Source organism: Nannospalax galili, unplaced genomic scaffold, assembly GCF_000622305.1.
Source record: "Nannospalax galili isolate Female #2095 unplaced genomic scaffold, S.galili_v1.0 scaffold231, whole genome shotgun sequence".
NCBI classification, from domain to species: Eukaryota; Metazoa; Chordata; class Mammalia; order Rodentia; family Spalacidae; genus Nannospalax; species Nannospalax galili.
In genome coordinates this window covers 603,933-623,403 of record NW_008330120.1, presented here as the reverse complement: position 1 = coordinate 623,403, position 19,471 = coordinate 603,933, and the positions used below count along the sequence as shown (strand labels likewise).

General features: G+C 52.1%; 1 protein-coding gene across 5 annotated transcripts in view; it reads left to right on the top strand.

The window, feature by feature from the left end:
* Phactr3 (phosphatase and actin regulator 3) overlaps positions 1-19,471 on the top strand; it is a 240,325-nt gene that overhangs the window by 162,143 nt on the left and 58,711 nt on the right. For all 5 annotated transcript variants that reach the window (XM_008842156.3, XM_008842137.1, XM_008842172.2 and 2 more), the window contains exons 4-5: positions 6,954-7,136; positions 15,980-16,177. In XM_008842156.3, the coding sequence (XP_008840378.1) occupies positions 6,954-7,136; positions 15,980-16,177 (381 nt within the window). The remainder of the gene's footprint in view (positions 1-6,953; positions 7,137-15,979; positions 16,178-19,471) is intronic.

Sequence of the window (19,471 nt, the reverse complement as noted above, 5' to 3'; positions counted from 1 at the left end):
GTTCTTGGTTAGAAACAGAAACAAAAAATACATACTGAACAGGCATGGATGTGTGCCAATAAAACTTTATTTATGGATAGAGAGATTGGAATTTAAAATCTTTTTTTTTTAATTTGTGAGTCACGAACTATTATGTTTCCTTTGGTTTCATCCCCAACTATTTAAAGATGTGAGATCCATTCTTAGTTCGGGGCCATATATAACAGGTGGAAGGCTGGCTTGGGGCCAGCCTCCCTCCCTCCCATCATTCTTTCAGCCTTGCCCAGTGACTGTGGACCAGGATCTAGAATGGTTCCAAACAGTCTCCATCCTAGACAAGTGAACACCGAGTCATTAACAGATGCTGCAATATTTGACCGAGTGCTTACAGCGTGCCAGGGCCTATGTTAGGTGCTGACTCTCCAGGTAACACAGACACTCGACTCCAAGAATGCAGAAGCCTGTGAGGCACACAGAAAAATCACAGCAGAGTTGAAAATAGTGACTGCAGGACACACAGGACACCTGGAGGCCATGACACTAGGTGTGAACCGTTAGAGGTCTGGGAGATGGTGCTTGGAGACCAAAGGCAAGTTCGGAGCCCAGGCTGGTTGCACAATGCGGACACATAGGAGCTGTTTTTGTCCAGTGATGGGAATGAAAGCCAGGGCCTCTCATGGCCTCCCACAGGCAGGGCAAGAGCTCTCTCGCTGAGCTACACCCGGGAGCATTTGGAGCTTTCTGTTATCCGGCAGCAGTTAGATTAGATGCTTTAGGGGTGGGACCAAGCATCCACACTTGATAAACTTCCCCAGCTGACTCCAGCTTTCTGCAGAAAAGGTGGGGGAAATGCCATGGGCCTGGAAGTGGGAACTGAGGGACTCACAGCCCTGCAGCCCCTGGGGGTAACGAGTCCGAGGCCCCATGTACAGAGTCAAGGAAAGGACCAGGAGAAGGTGCTTGGGACTGGAGGGGAGGAGAGGCCCTTGGGTAGAAAATGCCTTTTTTTATCCCTGTACCCTGCACAAACATATGCATACTTCAGGGCTGGGGCGACAGTGGCATGCCCAGGCCTAGCTTTTCTCTGGTCTCCTGTGGGACTGTTGATGGTAGAGTCATGATAAAACACATGCAAATTGCTGGCTGCAGGCTCCTAGGGAAAGTGCTTCTCTTGCAACAGGGCCAAGTTCACTGGGTGTTAGGAACGCAGGGGTCTTGGGCCTCTGTTGGCATCGGGAGCTGGTAGCAGCCACCGCTTTCCTGTCAGGGAACTCAGAGGCCCTGAAGGGATAGAACACGAACACTGACTCCTCCTGGGATCACAGTGCCACCGATTTTCTTGTGGGTGTGAACACTCCAAGGGTGGCAGCTTTTCTGACTGGGTTAAGGATTCAGGCTCAGCTCTGTCTTGTCCCAGGCAAGCCAGAGAAACCTACAGGCATGGGCGCCCCCCTGTGGTCAGCCGCCCTTACTGAGCCTGTCGCACTAAAACCAGGGTTTTGTGCTGGCTACAGGGGTTAGTGAGATGGGGTGCCCCCAGATCTGCCCAGTATTCTTCGTGGACCCAGGACCACCTATGCCATCTTCCTAAGTCAGGGCCAGCGCAGGAGCGACCTGCATCTCACTCCCACATCTCAGATGAGGACACACATACACAGCCCTGGTGTTTGCCTCTGAAGCAGTCAGGCAGAGGGACCAGGTCAGTTGGTCCCTGTACAGGGCTGGGAGGAGCGACCCCTCTGGTCTCCAGGGGCGTCCAACATGCTTTGCCCTGACCAACAAGTGTTATTTTACAATTCTGTTTAACAGGCACATTGCACAGGCCACCTTGGCCCTCTCCTCGCTCCTCTCTGCCGTGCTGGTAATCTGCTGGGTTATAGGAGAACTTGCTTGTGGCACTATTTGTTGTACTGCAGGGAGGGGTCGGTGACCCTTTCCCTCTCTGTCTTCTCTGTTGACCCTCCTCCGAAATGGCTGGGACCAAGGAGGAACGATTACTGCTGGTGTGAAGGCCCCAGACCTACCTCCGTGAGTAAGGATAGGGCCCTGTCTGTGTCCTGTGCACACATGGCTCCCACCCCCAAATGACTTCTCTCCCTCTTCCTGCACCAGTCACACTTGATTTTCTTAAATAATTGAAGGGATTTTTGTATTCCATCATTGGCTATTTAAAAGACTCAGTGTTCAGTGACCTGGGAGTCGAGAAGCCCCCAGGGGAGTGGGACAGTAGAAGTCTGCCTGGTTGCTGTGTATGTGCACATATGCTGCCTGGGGTGTACATACATGGTCCCACTGTGTGCGTGCATGTATGTACGTCTTTCTGGCCGTGTCTGTGGCAGGTCCCTCTTACTGGGGCTGCTCAGGATAAAATAAGCATTCAGCTCTGTGCTCCCCTCTGCAGCCCTGGGAAGAGAGGGACAGTGACGGAGATACAAGCAGCAGTGGGGGAGGGGGGAGGCCAGCTGGCTGCACAGTGAGAGGGGCAGGGTACGAGCCCCCTCCCCCATGCCCCAGGCCCTAACCAGTGTTTCTTAGCAACAGCCCTGCCACTAGGGCTATTTTGGGAACCGTAGCTTCTCATTGAGCGAGATTCTGGGCAGGAGCTCTGAGCACAGCCCGGAACAGGGCGGCTAGGCTGCTGACCTGCAGGCCCAGGTGGAGGCACTCCTGGCTTCTAGGCCCCCTCTGCAGCCTTGCTGGGGCTGGAGAGCTCTGGGCCTTGGATTGCAGGTTCTTCCCATTTTATTTTTGATGTAGGGACGAAGATGGGGGTGTGGCTGTGACTAACGGCAGACATGGGCAGCTGCCATCCACACAGATCAGTGGAGAGGCCCCTGGAGACGAGTGCCACCATCTGCTTACTGCTTCTGGCAGAGCACCCATACTGGTGGTGGCATCAGAGTTGGTAGGCCAGACCTGGACCCTGGCAACCTAAACCTAACAAGCCAGCCTCAGCCACTTGTCTTCAATAGGTTCAGTAAAGAAACAATTTAATAGGTAAAAATCTCAGAAAGATTTATTCAATGTGTCCACATTGGGAAGAAGAGTGAAGGGGTCCAGGAACACCCCTCCCGCCCCAGTCCATCTTCATGGTCCCAACATGAGGCTTAGGTTGAAATAGAGGACAAGAGCAATGCATAGCTAAGCAGTCCTGGTCAAGGTTCGGTCCTGTCACTGACCCACCCTTGTCTGGGCTCCAGCCCCTCCTACAAGGTGGTCTGACAAGCTGTCAGAGCTGTGTGAGATTGCTCCTCGGGAGATAAGCTCCCTCTTTTGCAGACACCAGGCCTCAGCCTTTTCCTCCTCCCTGCATGAAACTCCTGGGGGAGTTCCAGGTCCTTGGGGACCATTGTTAGCCAGAGAGAGGGGGCAGGAGTGTCTCTTTAGAGGGTCTTCATTCCTGTGGGAGGGTTGCAGCAGTGCTGGCCCTAAGACCTTCATGCCCTGTTTCAGAGTGGCTCCAACCAGTGGCTGTCACAGACATGCACGTGAACACAAAAGCATACATGCACACACACAGTGAGAGCACACTTGTGCCCCTCATGTGATATTTGTGCATGTGTGTACGTATGTGCATAGATAAGCACAGGAACATGGCCCCCAGCATTTTTGGACTTGACTTGTCAGTGTCCAGCTCCCCGAGAGCCTAAGGGCAGGCAGGCCACTGAGCACAGTTCCAGGGTGACCCCTCTAGAGTAGTGACATTTTTTATACCACCTGGGGAAAGGTAGGTATGTCACAGGTGTGTCAACTGCAGACAAGCTGGTCACGGGGGACTGAGAAAATAGTTTTGCACTTGGTGACCTCTGACCCTGTGCCCTTGCCTGCACTGGGCCTGTGCCTGGCCCAAAGCTGGGCTGGTAGTGAGGGCCAGGAGTTGGTGTGGTTTAGAACCCATGTGCCTCTGGCCCCCAAGTTAAGAAGCTTCTGACATCTGCAGGGCTTTTGTGAACTGAAAACCCAGGGGAGTGCAGACCGGCAGAGAGTAGCCACCTTGGAATATCTACCACTGGCCCTGTTTCAGGAAGAGCCATCTGCCCTTGCTGGAAACCCCGGTCAGGAGGCGTGTCCCTCAGAGGAGCTGGCCCTGAGCACAGATGTCCAGACCTCTGGCAGGGCTGGCCTCTCTGCTCTTCCCTTGCAGAGACAGAAGTACCTGAAGGGAGGTGGTAAATGGTTCTGTCAGGTTCAGATCCCCGTGGGTTGTGGGAAGTAGACTGTATAGGAGTCCTGGGCCTGGGATGGATTCCGATGAGGAGACATCTGTGCTGTCCTGAGGCTGCTGTGGACACAGGGCTAGTTGGCAGTTCCTCTGCCATCTCCCCTTCACAAACCACATCAACAGCAAGAATACCAGTCACCTGTGGGTGGCTTATCTTATGCTAGAGCATTCTGTCAATAGAATTCTAGCCAGAGTGCCAGGCACCAGTAGTAACAGTGTTTCTACTTTGCAGATAGGGAAACAGGTTTCAGTGGGTAGGATGCATGGTCGGGGTCCAGTCAGAGCACTTTGGGGTGTGAAGTGGACAGTCTTAGAGGACCCAGGACAACAAGTGTGAGGCAGGACTGGCTTGGTAACAGGAGCCCTTGACCCTGAAATTAATCTTTCTTACTGCTGTGATGGGAGGTTGTGCACAGTCGGCCAGGAAACTGTTCTGCTCTGTCCCCATGACTGTCAGATGTGTGAGGGCCACGCTGCTATGCTGTGCCATGATGTCTGTCTCTGTAAATGAGAGGTTCGTGTAGGGAACACGTGGGTGCTCTCCATCAGACTGGGATGGGCAGTTGTGATTGGCCACCCTGGAGCTGGGTAACTGGAGGAGTCATTTTGTTTCCCGCTGAGGGTCCAGACGCTTGCTACCTCAGTTTCCCTGTATTCCAAGAGAAACTAGTAGAAATTGGTAGAGAGAGAATGGATCCATTTAGGGGCTGGGAGATAGCTTAGTTAGTAAACCTGAGGTTCTCAGTTCAGCCACCAGAACCCATGTAATAAAAACCAGGCATGGTGGCACCTGCTTGTAAAATCCCAGCCCTGGGGAGGCCAAGACTGGAGGATCCCTGGGGCTCACTGGCCAGACAGCTTAGCCTGTTTGAGTTCCAGGCCAGTCAGAGACCCTGTCTTAAAAGGGGGGAGCAGGACCCAAGGAATGACACTTGAGGCTGACATCTGGCCTCTCTAAGCATATGTAACCCCCTCCCCCATGCTTGGGAGTGCTCCTAAGAAAGTGGATTTGTTTATAGTTTGGCCAAAACTGGAGAGAGAGAAGTTCTTTGATTCTCTCTGCCTTTCCTGCAGTGGTGTTTTAACGTCGTGGAAACGATGAAGCAAAGACAGGAAGGTGTGGGTGCTGACTTACCTGTGAGGTAAACCACAGGATGGGTGACCTCTGGTGTCTGGGCCTCAGCCTTTCCCTCCTCAGTCTAGATTCTTGGGGAAAGTTTAGTCTTTCGGGCTTCATTGTTTTGGGGTACCTGTGCCCAGAGGCTAAGCCCTTCTGAAGATAAACGAAGGGACATAAATGAAGGGACAGATGCTCTGAGTCCTCAGCAGCTGAGCCCCAAGCAAGGAGATGGGTCCTGTCCTTCCGTAAACCCTCTTGAGAGGCTTGGTGTCCTTGTCCTGGGAAGGGTGCCATGTGAATTCCCACTCTGTGACCCTCCATCCTTGACCTTGACCCTCGCTGGCCTTGAGATACCACCAAGGTCATCTCTGTGGCCTCTTCAGCATGTCTGTCACTTGGGGGACTGGGCAGTGTTCTAGTTTGCTTTCTGTTGCTTCGATAAACACCATGTGGTGGTTTGAATGAGAATGTCCCCAGTTGGTGTTCCTGTTTAGGGAGGTCTTGGAAAGTGTGGCCATGCTGGAGGAAGCATGTCACTGGGGGCAGGGCTTAGAGAATTCTTAAGCCTTGCCAGATCTCCAGTTGCTGTCTTGCTTCCTGTACCCAGTTGAAGATGTGAGAGCTTAGCTTCTGCTCCTGCTCCTCCACCCACCTCTGCCCCTTTGGAACCGTAAGCTAAATAAACTCCTAAGTTCCCTTGGTCATGGTGTTTCTATCATAGAAACAGAAAGTGACTAATACTCACCATGACCCAAAGCAGCTCAGGAGAGGAAAGGATTTACTTGGCTTAAACTTGTAGGTCACAGTTCATCACTGAGGGAAGTCAGGGCAGGAGCTCCAGCAGGAACTTGAAGCAGAAACCATGGAGGAACGCTGCCTGCTGGTGTCTCAGGCTCATGATCAGCTAGCTTTCTTATGTAGACCGGGACTACGTTCCCAGGGAATCAGACAGAGAATCGAGCCCTCCTACATCAGTTAGTGATCAAGACAGTTTTCCATAGACATGCCCAAAGGCCAATCTGATCTGAGAATCCTTCCATTAGAACTCCCTTTTCTGATGGCTCTAGACTGTGTCAAGCTGACAGTTAAAGGTAACTAGGATTGTGCTGCCAGATCAGAGTAGGTGACTGACAGGTGTTGGCTTCCTGGTGACTAACAGTGGTGGACACAGAGAAGAATTGCTGTCTGCAGTCATAGTAATGTCTCAGGAATGGCCGCAGTCGGCATCTGGTGCCAGGAGTCAGATGGTCCTGGCTCAGCCACTCAGGCCTGTTGGGGCAAAGGACCAAGGTTTGGGAGGTAAGTGGGAGTATACAGGCCTGTCAAGCTACTTTCTTCGAGTCCGTTGGGTTTGGGGGTCAAATAAGCTCTAAGGTAGATGCAGGACCAGAGTTGGGGAACAGAAAAAGGGGGGCTTGGGGGAGCTCCAGCCATTTCCCAGGTTGGAGTAAAAGGGTGCCTTGGGAGATGGGGACCGGGGTGTGTAGGATGCCAGGCTCATCTGGGAGCATGGTTGGAGAGGGACTCCCGAGGTGTCAGGTGCCGTCTGTGGCAGCGCTTACAGCAAGGTCTCTGAGAAAGGAGGGATGGACAAGGAGACACAGCCTGCCTGACGGCCGGATTTCCTTGCAGATTCTGAAAGCAAAGCGTGCAGTCCCAATGGAGGCCCCCGACCCACGCAAAGCGAGACTTCCACTGCCCAGCAGGAGACGCTGACCTCGGAGGGTGTGCAGCCCGGAAGCCCCTTGGCCAGCGGGTCTGACCAGGCCTCCCTGGATGAGCTGCTGTCCTCAGAGGCCCATCTGGATGATGCAGGTACTGACTTTTGGACTGAGGGCTCCCAGCATGGCCATCAGCCTGGGTAGTGACCAGCATCCCAACCAAGGGCTCAGATAGCAGCCTCACTCTCCGCAAGGCTGTGCCCCACACCTACCCCCAACACCCTTCAGGTGTCTGTTCTCTGGGACGTCCTTTGCTGAACCAGAGCCACTCCGTTGTCTTTGCCAACTGTGTGCCCACACCTTCCCTGCAGTGTTTAGCTGCCCATGGTGTATTCTCTGCCCTCTTGGGTGACTCTGCCTCTCCAGTCTTACTTGGCTTGGGGACATAATGGGAATTTGACATCTGAGATGTTACACTGCGAGTCCTAGGCAGCTGACCTCAGGTGGTGTTTGGCATGGTTCTGATGCTGTGAGTGGAGCCTCCTTCTGTGCTCCCTGATGCTGTGAGTGGAGCCTCCTTCTGTGCTCCCTGATGCTGTGAGTGGAGCCTCCTTCTGTGCTCCCTGATGCTGTGAGTGGAGCCTCCTTCTGTGCTCCCTGATGCTGTGAGTGGAGCCTCCTTCTGTGCTCCCTGATGCTGTGAGTGGAGCCTCCTTCTGTGCTCCCTGATGCTGTGAGTGGAGCCTCCTTCTGTGCTCCCTGATGCTGTGAGTGGAGCCTCCTTCTGTGCTCCCTGATGCTGTGAGTGGAGCCTCCTTCTGTGCTCCCTGATGCTGTGAGTGGAGCCTCCTTCTGTGCTCCCTGATGCTGTGAGTGGAGCCTCCTTCTGTGCTCCCTGATGCTGTGAGTGGAGCCTCCTTCTGTGCTCCCTGATGCCCGGCCCTGGCACTTGATCTCAAGAACTCCTGCAAGACTGGGTTGCTGCTCTTGGCTCTTACTGGCGTGTCTCAGATTTTGGTGGTTCCTTGTGCCCAGTTGACTCTGAGAAAGAAGATGATTCAGGGGATGCCCACATCTTACCTAAGGGGCTTCCCAGCTGCTTGGCCACTTGGGGTTGGCCTCCTGGGAGCAGAGTGGCTGTGTTTAAGCCACCGCTTTTTGTGCAGTACCTTCTAAACTGGACTTGCTGTCAGAGTTGAGGCATGAGCTGGAGGGATCACAGCTGAGCGAGGGGAAGGGTGTCCCTGGAGCGGGCCAGCACACATGGAGACAGAACAGGATTCACAGACCTGTTCTGAAGAGCCAGAGTAGATGTTATCAGCTCGGGAGTCAGGGGCATCTGATAGAGACACACAGCTCCCCCAGAGCAAGCACAGGTAGTGTATGAATGAGAAGTTTAACATGTGGAACTGGAGAGATGACTCAGCAGTTCAGAACACTAGCTGCTCTTGAAGATGACCTAAGTTTAGCTGCCAGCATCCACATGGCCGCTGACAACAGACGCTAACTCCACTTACACCCTCTTCTGGCTTCCACGGGCATTGCACACATGGATGCATTTACATACATGCATGTAAAACACTCATACACAAAATAAGAATAAGTAAAAAACAAAAAGAAAAAGTCAATGCATGCTAGAGACACTATTCTCTGGAACATCCTGTAGGCTGGACTAGCCTTTGCTAAGGAGCAGGAGAGACCCGGGAGCTGAAAGTGGTCAGGTATGGCTGGTGCTGGGCCAGACTGGAGATAGGAGGCTGGCAGCTGGCATGATCCCCAGGGCCCGGGCAGCCTAACCCAAGGGAGGGAAGGCCCAGGATCCAGTGACAAGGGATGGAGCTGCAGAAGTGCTCCTGGTTGCCGGGGAGATGACTACCTGGTGTGTGGGTCTGAGGGACGGTGGTTTCTCCCCTCCTGAGCTGAGCACCTGTGGTTTGCCATAGGATTCCTGAGCTCCTGGGGTTGCTAGATGACTTCAATGTGGTGACATGGACAGACAAACATTCTCAGTGTTTACTTTCATTGATCAACGCCAGAGCTTTGGCCTGCTCCTCTAGTCTCTCTTTTCCTTCCTCTCATGTCTGTACTATGTGGTATGCAGGTGTATGTGTGTGTGCATGTTGAGGTCCCAAGTCGATAAGTCCTCCATCCCTCTTCCGTGGTACTCTCTGAGGCAGGGTCTCTCAATCAAACCCAGAGAGTGCTGATATGGCTGATCTCTGCTGCTGGCTTGCCCTGAGGCTCTGGTCTAGCCTTCCAGGGCTGGAATTACAGCAAGCTGCCACACCCACCAGGCCTTTACAAGGGTTCTGAGGATCCAAACTCTGATCCTCCTGCTTGAGCAGCAAGCACTTTCAATAACTGCTGAGCCATCTCCCCAGCCCTGAGGGGTTTTCTTGCTAATAAATGAGTTCACTGAAAATGAAATGTAGCCAATAAAAACACAGAACAGAAAGAGGGGTCATGGTCTTTAAAGTGAGGCCCAGGTATGTGGTTTCTGCTTTTGAGAGAGAATCCGTTAGGGATATGGCCGTTTTATTCACAGCTAGTGAGTATATATTATGTATAATATTAAGCTACACTTACATGGTCAACATGGCTTTCCAGGGTAAGAAGAGTATTACAGACACTGACTTAAGTGCCACAGGCACTATCTAAGTGCTGTCAATGCTGTTCTAAGTACTATAGGTGCTGTTCTAAGTTTTGTTCTGCATTTCCTTATCTGGAAACAGCCCCAGGAGACTTGCCTTTCTCATAGTGAAGAGGAGAAACTTCTAAAGATACACAGGAACATTGAGAGTAACGCCTGTGACATCAGGCTGACCTGGGTCTGAAGGTGACTGGACTCCTTGCTAAGCTATATGACTTTGGACATGTTACCTGACCTCTCTGAGCCTGTTGTAACTATAAAATGAGATGTAGTCACAAAGTTACAGTTGAGTTAAATGTTCCCTGTGGGTGGGATTCTTGTCCTAAGGCCTAGGAAGCACCCAGAGTTCGCTGCTGGTGGCAGAAGGCAGCCGCCACCATCATTCCAGTCCTTGAGGTCAAGAGCCATCCTCGGAGGGTGACACAGTATCACAGTCCCTGCCTTCAGATACTGCCTAGGGTCCTGCTTTGAGTAGCACCTTGAGTCTAGGGGCCAGAGCCACCTGCATTTTGCCATTAAGCTGGGACATCCCCTGACTCTTCTCACCCTGCAGGCCCTGGGTCCTGTACCAGGTACTTGTTCCCCACCCACAGTGGCTCCAGGTCTGCATTAGAGACCTGGCCCTGAACAAGGTCCCTCCAGCCAGGGAGCTGACTGCCATTTAACGCTGGGGACTAAACTCATCATTTAAGATATTTATAAGCCAATATTGTAAAATGTTTATAGGATATTTAGAAAACATTCACCAAAACCAAGCTGTGCCATTTCTTTTCAACTATCAAGTTACACCCCCCACCACCACCACCCTGGACCTGTGGCCACTGAACCCCAGTTGCTGAGTCAAGTAGGGGCCATGACTACAGATAGAGCTAGTCTGTGGGGCTTGCTTGCTGGTTGGGGTATTGAACTTTGCTGTGTGAAGCCTGTGTTCTCTCTACCTTTTGATGTCCCTATAGGCCTCTTCATTATGGAATGAGGCAGCTATTGTGGGAGTGGGGGGTGACTGAGCCCAATGTGGAGACTTGGCATCTCTCCTGCAGAGCTAGGGAAGGTCAGCTATTGACAGTAAGCTGTCATCTCTTCTTACTGTCCTGAATCCTGATCAGTGCCCTAGGGAATGGCTACATCTGAGCCACATACCTTTGCGTTGAACTAATTTCATAACAGACAGGTCACCTAACAGCAGAGAAATCCAGACTTTTTGGATCGGCAAACAGCCGATGCCAGCACTAGATCTCTCAGCTCCTCTCCTTGACCTTGGGCAAACATACGGAAGCTTAGTGATGTCCTCGTGGGGCACCAGGACCCTCAGGTACCACTCTGATGCTCAGGACTGTCCTCAAAGCTCAGCTGCCTTCGGGAAGGGCCAAGGTCAGGTGCTTTCTGTTAAAAATCAGATCTTTCTGAACTTGGCTAAGGTCAGAGAGAGGTCATCGGAAAGCAGGCATTGCTGTCGCAGGTCACCCCTGGGTTCCAGAGGCTCCTTCCTTGGCCAGGTGGCCATATCCTGGATGGGGCTTCTGGGACAACTCTCACCCCACCTTGCTGGTATCCCACACCATGAGCTTACTACATTCCACAGTGGACCCAGGTCTCCATCAGAGGCCCGCTGCTCATTACTGTTCTCATGACTGTCTTTGTTGACCCCATGGTTAAGAGAAGCTTACCAGGATTGGGGAGATGGCCTGGCCACTAAAGCGCTTGCTGTGCAAGCATGAGCTGTACCCAGTACCCAGTAAAAGGCTGTGTGGGGGCTGGAGAGATGGCTCACTGGTTAAGGGCATTTGCTGCTCTTGGAGAGGATCTGGGTTCAGTCCCCAACACCCAGATGGTGGCTTCCTACTGTCTGTAACTGTTTTAAGTAATCCAACTCCCTCTTCTGGCCTCCTCAGGCTCTGCACACTTGTGATGTACATGCATGCATGCATACAGGCAAACACTTGTACACACAAAATAAATCTTTTTTTAAAAAGTCTGGAGATAATGGTGCATGCTTCTAAACTCAGTACTGAGGTAGATCTTCAGCACCTGCTGACCAGCCAGCCTAGGCTAGTTAGTGAGCCCCAGATCCCAGTGAGGCACTGCCTCCAAAAACTGAGTAGCTCCTGAGAAATGGGGCCCACCTCGCCCCCGACCCCCTCCACCTGGTCTACTTCCTGGTGTATTCACATGTGTGCGTGTATTTATGTATATGTGGGGAGGGAGCAAAATCTGTCTGAATATGGCATCACTCAGGGTGGGGCACTGTCAGAGCAGCTGGCTGTGACATTCCTTTGGTTTGGGAACCAGCGTTGACCCTGTTCTTGTGTTTGGGTGTGGTTGTGTTTCCTGGTTCCACTCTCTCAAGTGTCTAGAGGAAACCGTGTGGTTCAGGCTCCTGCTCAGCATGGCAGCTGTTGCTGGGGTCTGGGCTCTGGCGTTCCCATGAGTGTGCTGGTTAGAAGGAGCAGAGCAGTATCTAGTGAGCCCACCCTACATGTTCAGTGTTATGTATTCTAACAGCCTCGTGTTTTCAAAAGAGGAAGCAGACTCAGAGAGATTAAGTCTCTATTTTAGTGACTTTTCTCATAGCTGTGGCCAAATACCTGACAAGCAGCAACTTGAGGGAGGGGAGAGTCCAGGTTTGAGAGGATTCACCATCACATGAGAAAAGCATGGTCAGGCAGCTCCCTGGCCGCAGGAGTGTGTGGCAGCTGGAATGTGCGGTGACTGCTTGCTCACATCTTGACAGATCAGGAAGCAACATTGACAGGAAGAGCTAAGCTATCATACTTCAAGGCTGTCCTTCAGAGGGCCCTTCTTCTAGCTAGCCTCACGTCTGAAAGGTTCCACAGCCTGTCAAAACAGCAGGACCAGCTGGGAAGTAAATGTTCAAGTGCATGAGCCCATGGGGATGTTTGTGGTTTCCCAAGCTCACCAAGTATCTCCATGGCAGACCTGGAGTTTAGTCCTACGTACAGCGTTCTAGAGCCCAAACTAGAGCCAAGTGGGAGATAAGCCTTTCTTCTGTTCCTGGGATGTTCTGGAATTTAGGTTATTTTTGAGGTCAGGCACTCTTCTCAAACTGCAGGCTCTGTGTTAGATCCTGTCTGCTGCTTGTGTGGCCATCAAGTGCTCTACAGGGAGCTGGTACTATGATGTGGAAATCAAGCCAAAGGGCACCAGTTTGTGCCCAGCACCTGCCTCCCATCCCCCTTCTGGTTGGAAGGGTGGCACTAGGACCCGGGAGCCTCCCCAGAGAACCTGGGTCACTAGTCATGTGACTATTTAAATCACTCAGAATGAAACATAGAGTTTTAGCTCCCTAGTCACATTAACTGCTTATCAATTCAGTAACTGCTTGTTGGTTACTACGTGGATGGGAGGAGGCTGGTCTGTTGGCCAGCCAGCACTGAGAGTGAAACGTGGCCACATGTCCACATTGGTACCAGGAGAGATTTTGCTGTTTGGGTTGACCAGACCTTCCAGACTTTTCTGTCCCAAAGATTCTATGATTGTGGCAAAGACCGCATATACTCGGGGTGGAAAGCCGTTACGGCCAGGGGTTCGATCCAGCAACCCCCGTGCAGTGATGATTGGGGATGAGTAAGCACACAGTTCGCCAGCCCATGCTGCCCCCAGTACCGGGGACACGCAGATGCTACGGGGAATCTAGTCAAGCAGGGACTCATTTATTGCAGGTGTTACAGAGGTTATAAAGGCACCTGGAACTCCCCCCACCCAGGGTGTATCTTAAGGATGGTCACACACTGATCATGCACTCCTCAGCAGTGCGGAAGTATTCTTCAGACTTTCAAAGCAAGCAAGCCAGGCCACACCCCAGTAACTTCCTTTCAGACCTAGGCAAGGTGGGGCCTTTAGGTCCCCACACGTTACCATATGGCCTTCTACAGAAAATGTTCCTCGACCTCTGATTCTTTTGGGTTGGTGACAAGCAAGGATGGGGCTTGGAGTCAGGAAGGAGGCCTGGTAGAGTCCAGGTGCTCCAGATCCTGGGAGGACTTCTGGTAGCTCTGAGTGGCTGAGATCCCAGGAGGGCTTCTGACAGCTCTAAGTGGCTACATTTCTGAGAAGAGTGAAGGCCAAGCTGACGGGAGCTGTCAGTAGATTGCATGGAAGGGCAAGATGGGATGGTGCGGGCTGGTGGGTAGTGGGCCAGGTAGGACTCAGCACGAGGGAGCGTCATTAATGAGAACTAAGAGATTCATTAGAGTCCTCTTCTTTACCCCTGTTCTATGGTACATGAACCTTAGGTGTAGACGTTGCATTATAGATGTGCCACTTAGGCCTGGGCAATTCATAGTCAATGTCCGTGTGTGACGAGTTGTGGTACTTGGTAATAGTCTCCAACTGGTGCACAATGAGCTGCTTTGATGACTGGTGACTGGGATATTTGTCTGAAAACATAAGGATACATATTTTGCTTGGGCCGTTGATATACACCTCAAGGGTTTCACAGGATGCTCTGAAGGCAGGGAGGGGCCTGCCGTGGCCATTCTGCATTTTCAGAACCACGCTCAGTATAGGTGCGTAGGCCATAGGAACATTCAAAGATAAATGAATCCCTGTCTCCTGGGACCTGAGGGTCCGTCCTGCCACCTGGGGGAGGAGTTAGTGTATTCATACACAGCCGTGTACCCAGTAGTGCCTTCCACCAGACTGGGCACCTAGGGTGTCCACTGAGAGGCCCAGGAGGGACAGGGTGTCCATTCCTGATGGAGGGAAATGACTTCTCTTGAAGAGGGAGGGGCAGCAGGTTTGTGTTAGAGTGAGGGATCTGGGGAGCCTCCATCTGATGGCCCAGTTTCCTCTGTAAAGTTTCAGGTGAAGGCATGTGACAGGAGAGAGAAGTCAGGCCTGCAGCGGGAGGTAGCAAAGGGTCAGTGTTGAAATGCTCACCTGCGTGGGGAGGCCCTGGCTGGGCCCTAGGAGACAGTCTAGAGCAAGTCTCTACATGTGTCCCTCATGCCACCATCCTCTGCATCACTTGACAAAAGCATGTGGTTAGTGACTTCCTCCAGGGAAGGGACTTCCCTAGGGTGGGGTGAGGAGAAAGCCAGGCAGAAGATGTAGGGCCTTTGGTATGCTGTGAGGACCGGATGCTGGTGAGAGGGAGAGGCTGGTGGGCCAGGAAAGAACAGGGTGGGCAGCAGGACCTCACATAGCACTAGGGGCCTGGATGAGCATGTGGAAAGAGGACAAAACTCTGAATGAGTGGCCTGTCCTGGAAGTCCCACCCTGTGCCCCCCACCCCTAACCACCTTGGCTTCCAAGCCAGGGGTAGGGCTGCTGCAAGACAGACCGAATACCCATAACTGCTGGTATCAGGGTCTTGATGCACTAGATATGTATGTCACTGTGTTAGAAATAAAATCCAAGGCCCAAGGACCCCATCAATACCTCACAAAGAACACTCAGACAAAGGGAGAGTAACTAGCCAAGGCAGATTTACTTTTGCAGAAGGGTGCCTTTGTGGTCAGATCCAGCAAGCACACAGTACTGGAAACCTGGTGGGCTTTTATCCCTAACACAAGAGATCAAGAGGACTGTGTCTTCTCCCCATTGGTTGGGGTCCGACCTCACAGTCTTTCCCAGTTGGCTAGTTTAAAAGAATCTGTGGAAAAGAAGAAGAGCTCCTGTTCCAGGCCATCAGGCTCAGAAATACACCGGGGCCTTTCCTTAAACAAAAGCCTCATAGGGTATGGTGAGATTAAAAGCCTGGAATTCCTTGTCATAAACCAAGTTCCAAGTTTTACCAGGTTTGAAAGAAAAGACTAGTATTTAATGTTTCTTACACATTGTCACTGTAACTTGGTGCTGCCTCCTGCTCCTCTTGTTTAATGAGATACAGTTTCTCTTTGTGGCCTAGTCTGGCTTCCAACTTGGGGTATGACTATAGGGTATGCAGTGGCACACTTGGCTTCGCTGTCCCCTCCTTAAACCTTGACTTAACCCTACCAGGAGCTGTTGTCATTAGGAGTCACCGTTTGTTAGTGGAGGCACAGAGAGGTTTAGTGACTAAGCCTAGCCAGAAAGTGGGTGCAGAGGCTACTTGAGTCTGGCTTCCATGACTCTAAAATCTGTCAAGGGGGCTGTGCTTCATATATGAGGGCCTAGGCAGCTGTGTGGGTGAGGGACGAGGTCACCTGTGCTTAGGTAACTTCCGGACTTCCTCCCTCCTGTACAGTGATCTCCTCTTGTTCACTGAATGCACAGTCAAGTCCTCGCATGAAGAGACCTCCATGTGTCTGCCCCCCATTTCCAGACCCCTCGTCTTCTTGCTTGCCTTGGTCCCTCCGACCACTGTGGAAACCTCTTCTGAAAACTCCGTTTTGCCTTTGCACCAGCTAAGATGCCGTCTGCAGCCAGCGGGGAAGAAGCCAATGCCGGCAGCCTCCTGCCCACCACGGACGAGCTCTCTCAAGCCTTAGCTGGGTCTGACCCCCTGGACAGTCCTCCCAGACCCCTGGAGAGATCCACGAGCCCCCCACTGCTGCCCACCCCACCACCCAAGACCAGCTGCAAAGCCACAAAAAATATCACAGGTGGGTCTGCATGTACCCTGCTGTGTCCATCCTTCCTCCCCTCTGCCCTTCCATCCCTCCTTCCTCCCTCCCTCCCTTCTTTCTGTTGGTCTGTCCATCTGTCCATCCATCACCCATCCATACCTTCTGCCCAGCTGAAGCATACCTTGGCTCCAGCTCTAGGTCAACTCTCTCCTTTGTCTCTGACCAGGCTCTGCAGGCTGGGGGAGGAGTTCCCACAAGGGCATGGCTGTTGGATATAGCCTGCCTGGGCTCCCTCAGGCAGATGTCATCCAGACCATAATGTGTTTGTCCTATTTCTGCTGGTCCCTTAATGTTTCTTGCCCTTGCCCTTGCCCAAGGCTTTGTGTACACAACAGGGCAGAGTCAGGAGCGAACACGTGACCTTGGGGTAGCGGTCCAAGAACATCACCTGCCCCTCATCCTCATCTGCAACTCTGACATCACAGGCTGATGGCTTGCAGAAAGTCAGCATTTTCTCATTGGACAGGCACCTCTGCTGTTCCGAAGGGGAGTCAGGCCATTCGCTATGTGGCGGCTCTTTTCAAGAGCACATCCCAGGGGCTGGAGAGATGGCTCAGTGGCGAAGAGAGTACATGCTTTTGCAAGAGACCTGGGTTCAGTTCCTAGCTCCTACGTGGAGGATCACAAGCATCTGTAACTCCAGTTCCAGGTTATCCAGCGCCCTCTTCTGGCCTCTGCAGGCATGGCATATACATGGTGCACTTACATATATGAACATAAAATAATTTTTTAAAGCTTTGAAAATAGAACAAGTCCCTGCATGCTGCTGTTAGGAAATTGAGACTCAGGAAATTATAGTGACTTGCTGCAGATCAGTCAGCGGTGGATACAGACTCAAACTCAGTTCTGGGCCAGAGGCACATGGCCCTGTGAAGACGCCACCCGCTGCTGTGGGCCGGCAGCCGTGTGCTGTTCCTCACAACTTGCCTCCCCCCGGTTTTCACAGAGGACTACCTGGCACTCTGGGGTGTCAGCTGCTGGCATCAGGAGGGGCTTGGTCTCAGGGGGGTTATAATAGCCCGTCACAGTCTTCAGGGGAGCTCACCCTCTCCTCACCTTGCATTTGGATGTCTGGCCTCCAGACAGGAGTGAGCTGCCCTGCTGTTTTAAGCCACCCAGTTTGTGGTCATTTGTCCAGGAAGCTCCAGGACCCAAATATGCTCCATGTTTGCATTCACAGTCGTTGTGCCTGGTATACAGCAGGTGCCAAGCAGGTTCAGGCGACTGTGATAGATTGATGGAATGAATGAGTGCTCAGAACTCTGCTTTCTACATCACTGGAAATGAGTCGAAAATCCATTCTGTAGCCAGTGTGAACGCAGAAATTACAGAAAAAGCTGAGACAAAGCAGTTTTATTTTGTTTCCATGTTAATGATAATTCACATTTCCACATGTTAAATGACTTCAAAGTCATTTTATTGAACAGCGAGTATCTCATTCTCCCCCAGCAAAGGTGTGAACTGTCCTGACCTCCAGGGACTTTGCATCCTGGGCCCCTGGGCACTTTCTGCCCCTGCTGTTCTGGAGAGGCTGGAGAGGCCCCCACCTCAGAGTGTGCACGTATATACCACTGAGGCACTCAGTTGTCCACAGAACCCGTCTGGGTCTCTGGGGCCCATCCCTAGCCTGTCAGTACCTCTCACTTCACCCTTATCTCAGTGGGTGGAACTCAAGGACTTCGGGGGTTCGTGTTCTGACATGTTTCTGATTGGCAGGGGACCGAACAGGGAGGTGGTCTTCCGCCTGCATCCTGTGTGGCTGAGCCCACATCTTGGCTCAGACTTGACTTTTCGGTCTTTTTCCTGTCTTTCTGGGGATGTGATGCTAACACGTGAACACTAGGTGGCATCAGGGAAGCAGAAAGCCCCGACTCCAGCCTGACTCCAAGGCGCAGGGTGTGCCAGCCTTTCCACCAGGGCCTCATCTTTGCCAGGGACAGGGGCCCAGTGTCTGAATCTGTTAGAGCTACGACGACAGATGAACTTGTCAGAAACAAATTCACTGCTCACAGTTGTAGAGGCGGAAAGTCCTGGACTGAGTCACTGCCAGCAGATTCAGTGTCTGGTAGGGGCCTGCTTCTAGATTTGTGGGCCAGATTTCTGGTCCTGTGTTTGTGTTTGTTCATGTGACTGGGTACATGTGGAGGTGGAGGAAGTGTCGATGTCCTTCCTCAGGTACCGTGAGCCTTTTTCTTTTTTTTGGAGGCAGAGTTTCCCATTACTGGAACTTGCCGTTTTGGCTAGACTGACAGCCAAGAAGCCCCTGGGACTCTCCTGCCTCCATCTCCCCAGTGCTGGGATTACAAGCACTTACCATCATTCCTGGCTTTTTAAAAAATGCGTTCTTGGGAACTGAGCTCAGGTCCTTGTGCAAACACTTTACCAGCTGGACCATCTCCCAGCCACTCTTGTCCTGTTGAAAAGTGTTCATAGTGAATCCCCCCTGACTCATGGGAGCCCTGTTAAGAGTCAAGGTGGCACTCGTTTCTCTGTTACTGGTTTCACTGTCCCCCTCCTTTTCCTATGACTCCAGACACCCGTGGCTTATCATTTGTCTGGCCTCCAGAGGCAGATAAGCTCGAAGCCTTCCCTGGCCTGCTTCTGTTAAGATAGTCTTCTCTTGACTCATCAGTTAAGAGCACTGGATGTTCTTGCAGAGGACCTGGGTTTGGTTCCCAGCATCCACACAGCAACTAACAACTGTTCATAACTCCAGTTCCAAGGGGTCCAATGCCCTCTTCTGACCTCCTCAGGTATTGCACAACACAGGTTCACTTACACACATGCATGCAAGCAATATACTCATACACGTAAAATATAAATAATAAATAACATTTTATTTTAAAAAGATAGTATGTTCTGCTGTGGGGCCCCACAGCCTCTGCCAAGTGCAATTAGAGCCAGGTGCTTCCTGCCAACACACCCCTCCGCCTGCTTTGTGCCTCAGTTTCCTTCTGTGAGAAAAGGGGCAGTAAGAGGTACACTTTAGTCTGCCGGCTGGACAGCACGCTCTGCAGAGCAGCTGAGGGGAGGTGGTTCGGAGCACCCACTGTGGATCCTTGGTCTTTTTTATGTTGTGATACTGGGGTGAGATATGTGTGATAGACTGTGGTATGGAGATCCTTGGTGTGATTCCAGCTAGATGGGGCAGGAGGATGCTGAGTCCCTCGTGGGTGCCCGGGGCATGGTTGCCGTAACGAGCAGCTGAAGCCTCACCCTCTCTGCCCACATCTGGCTCTGTTCATCTTGTGAGGGACAGCTAAATGCTCT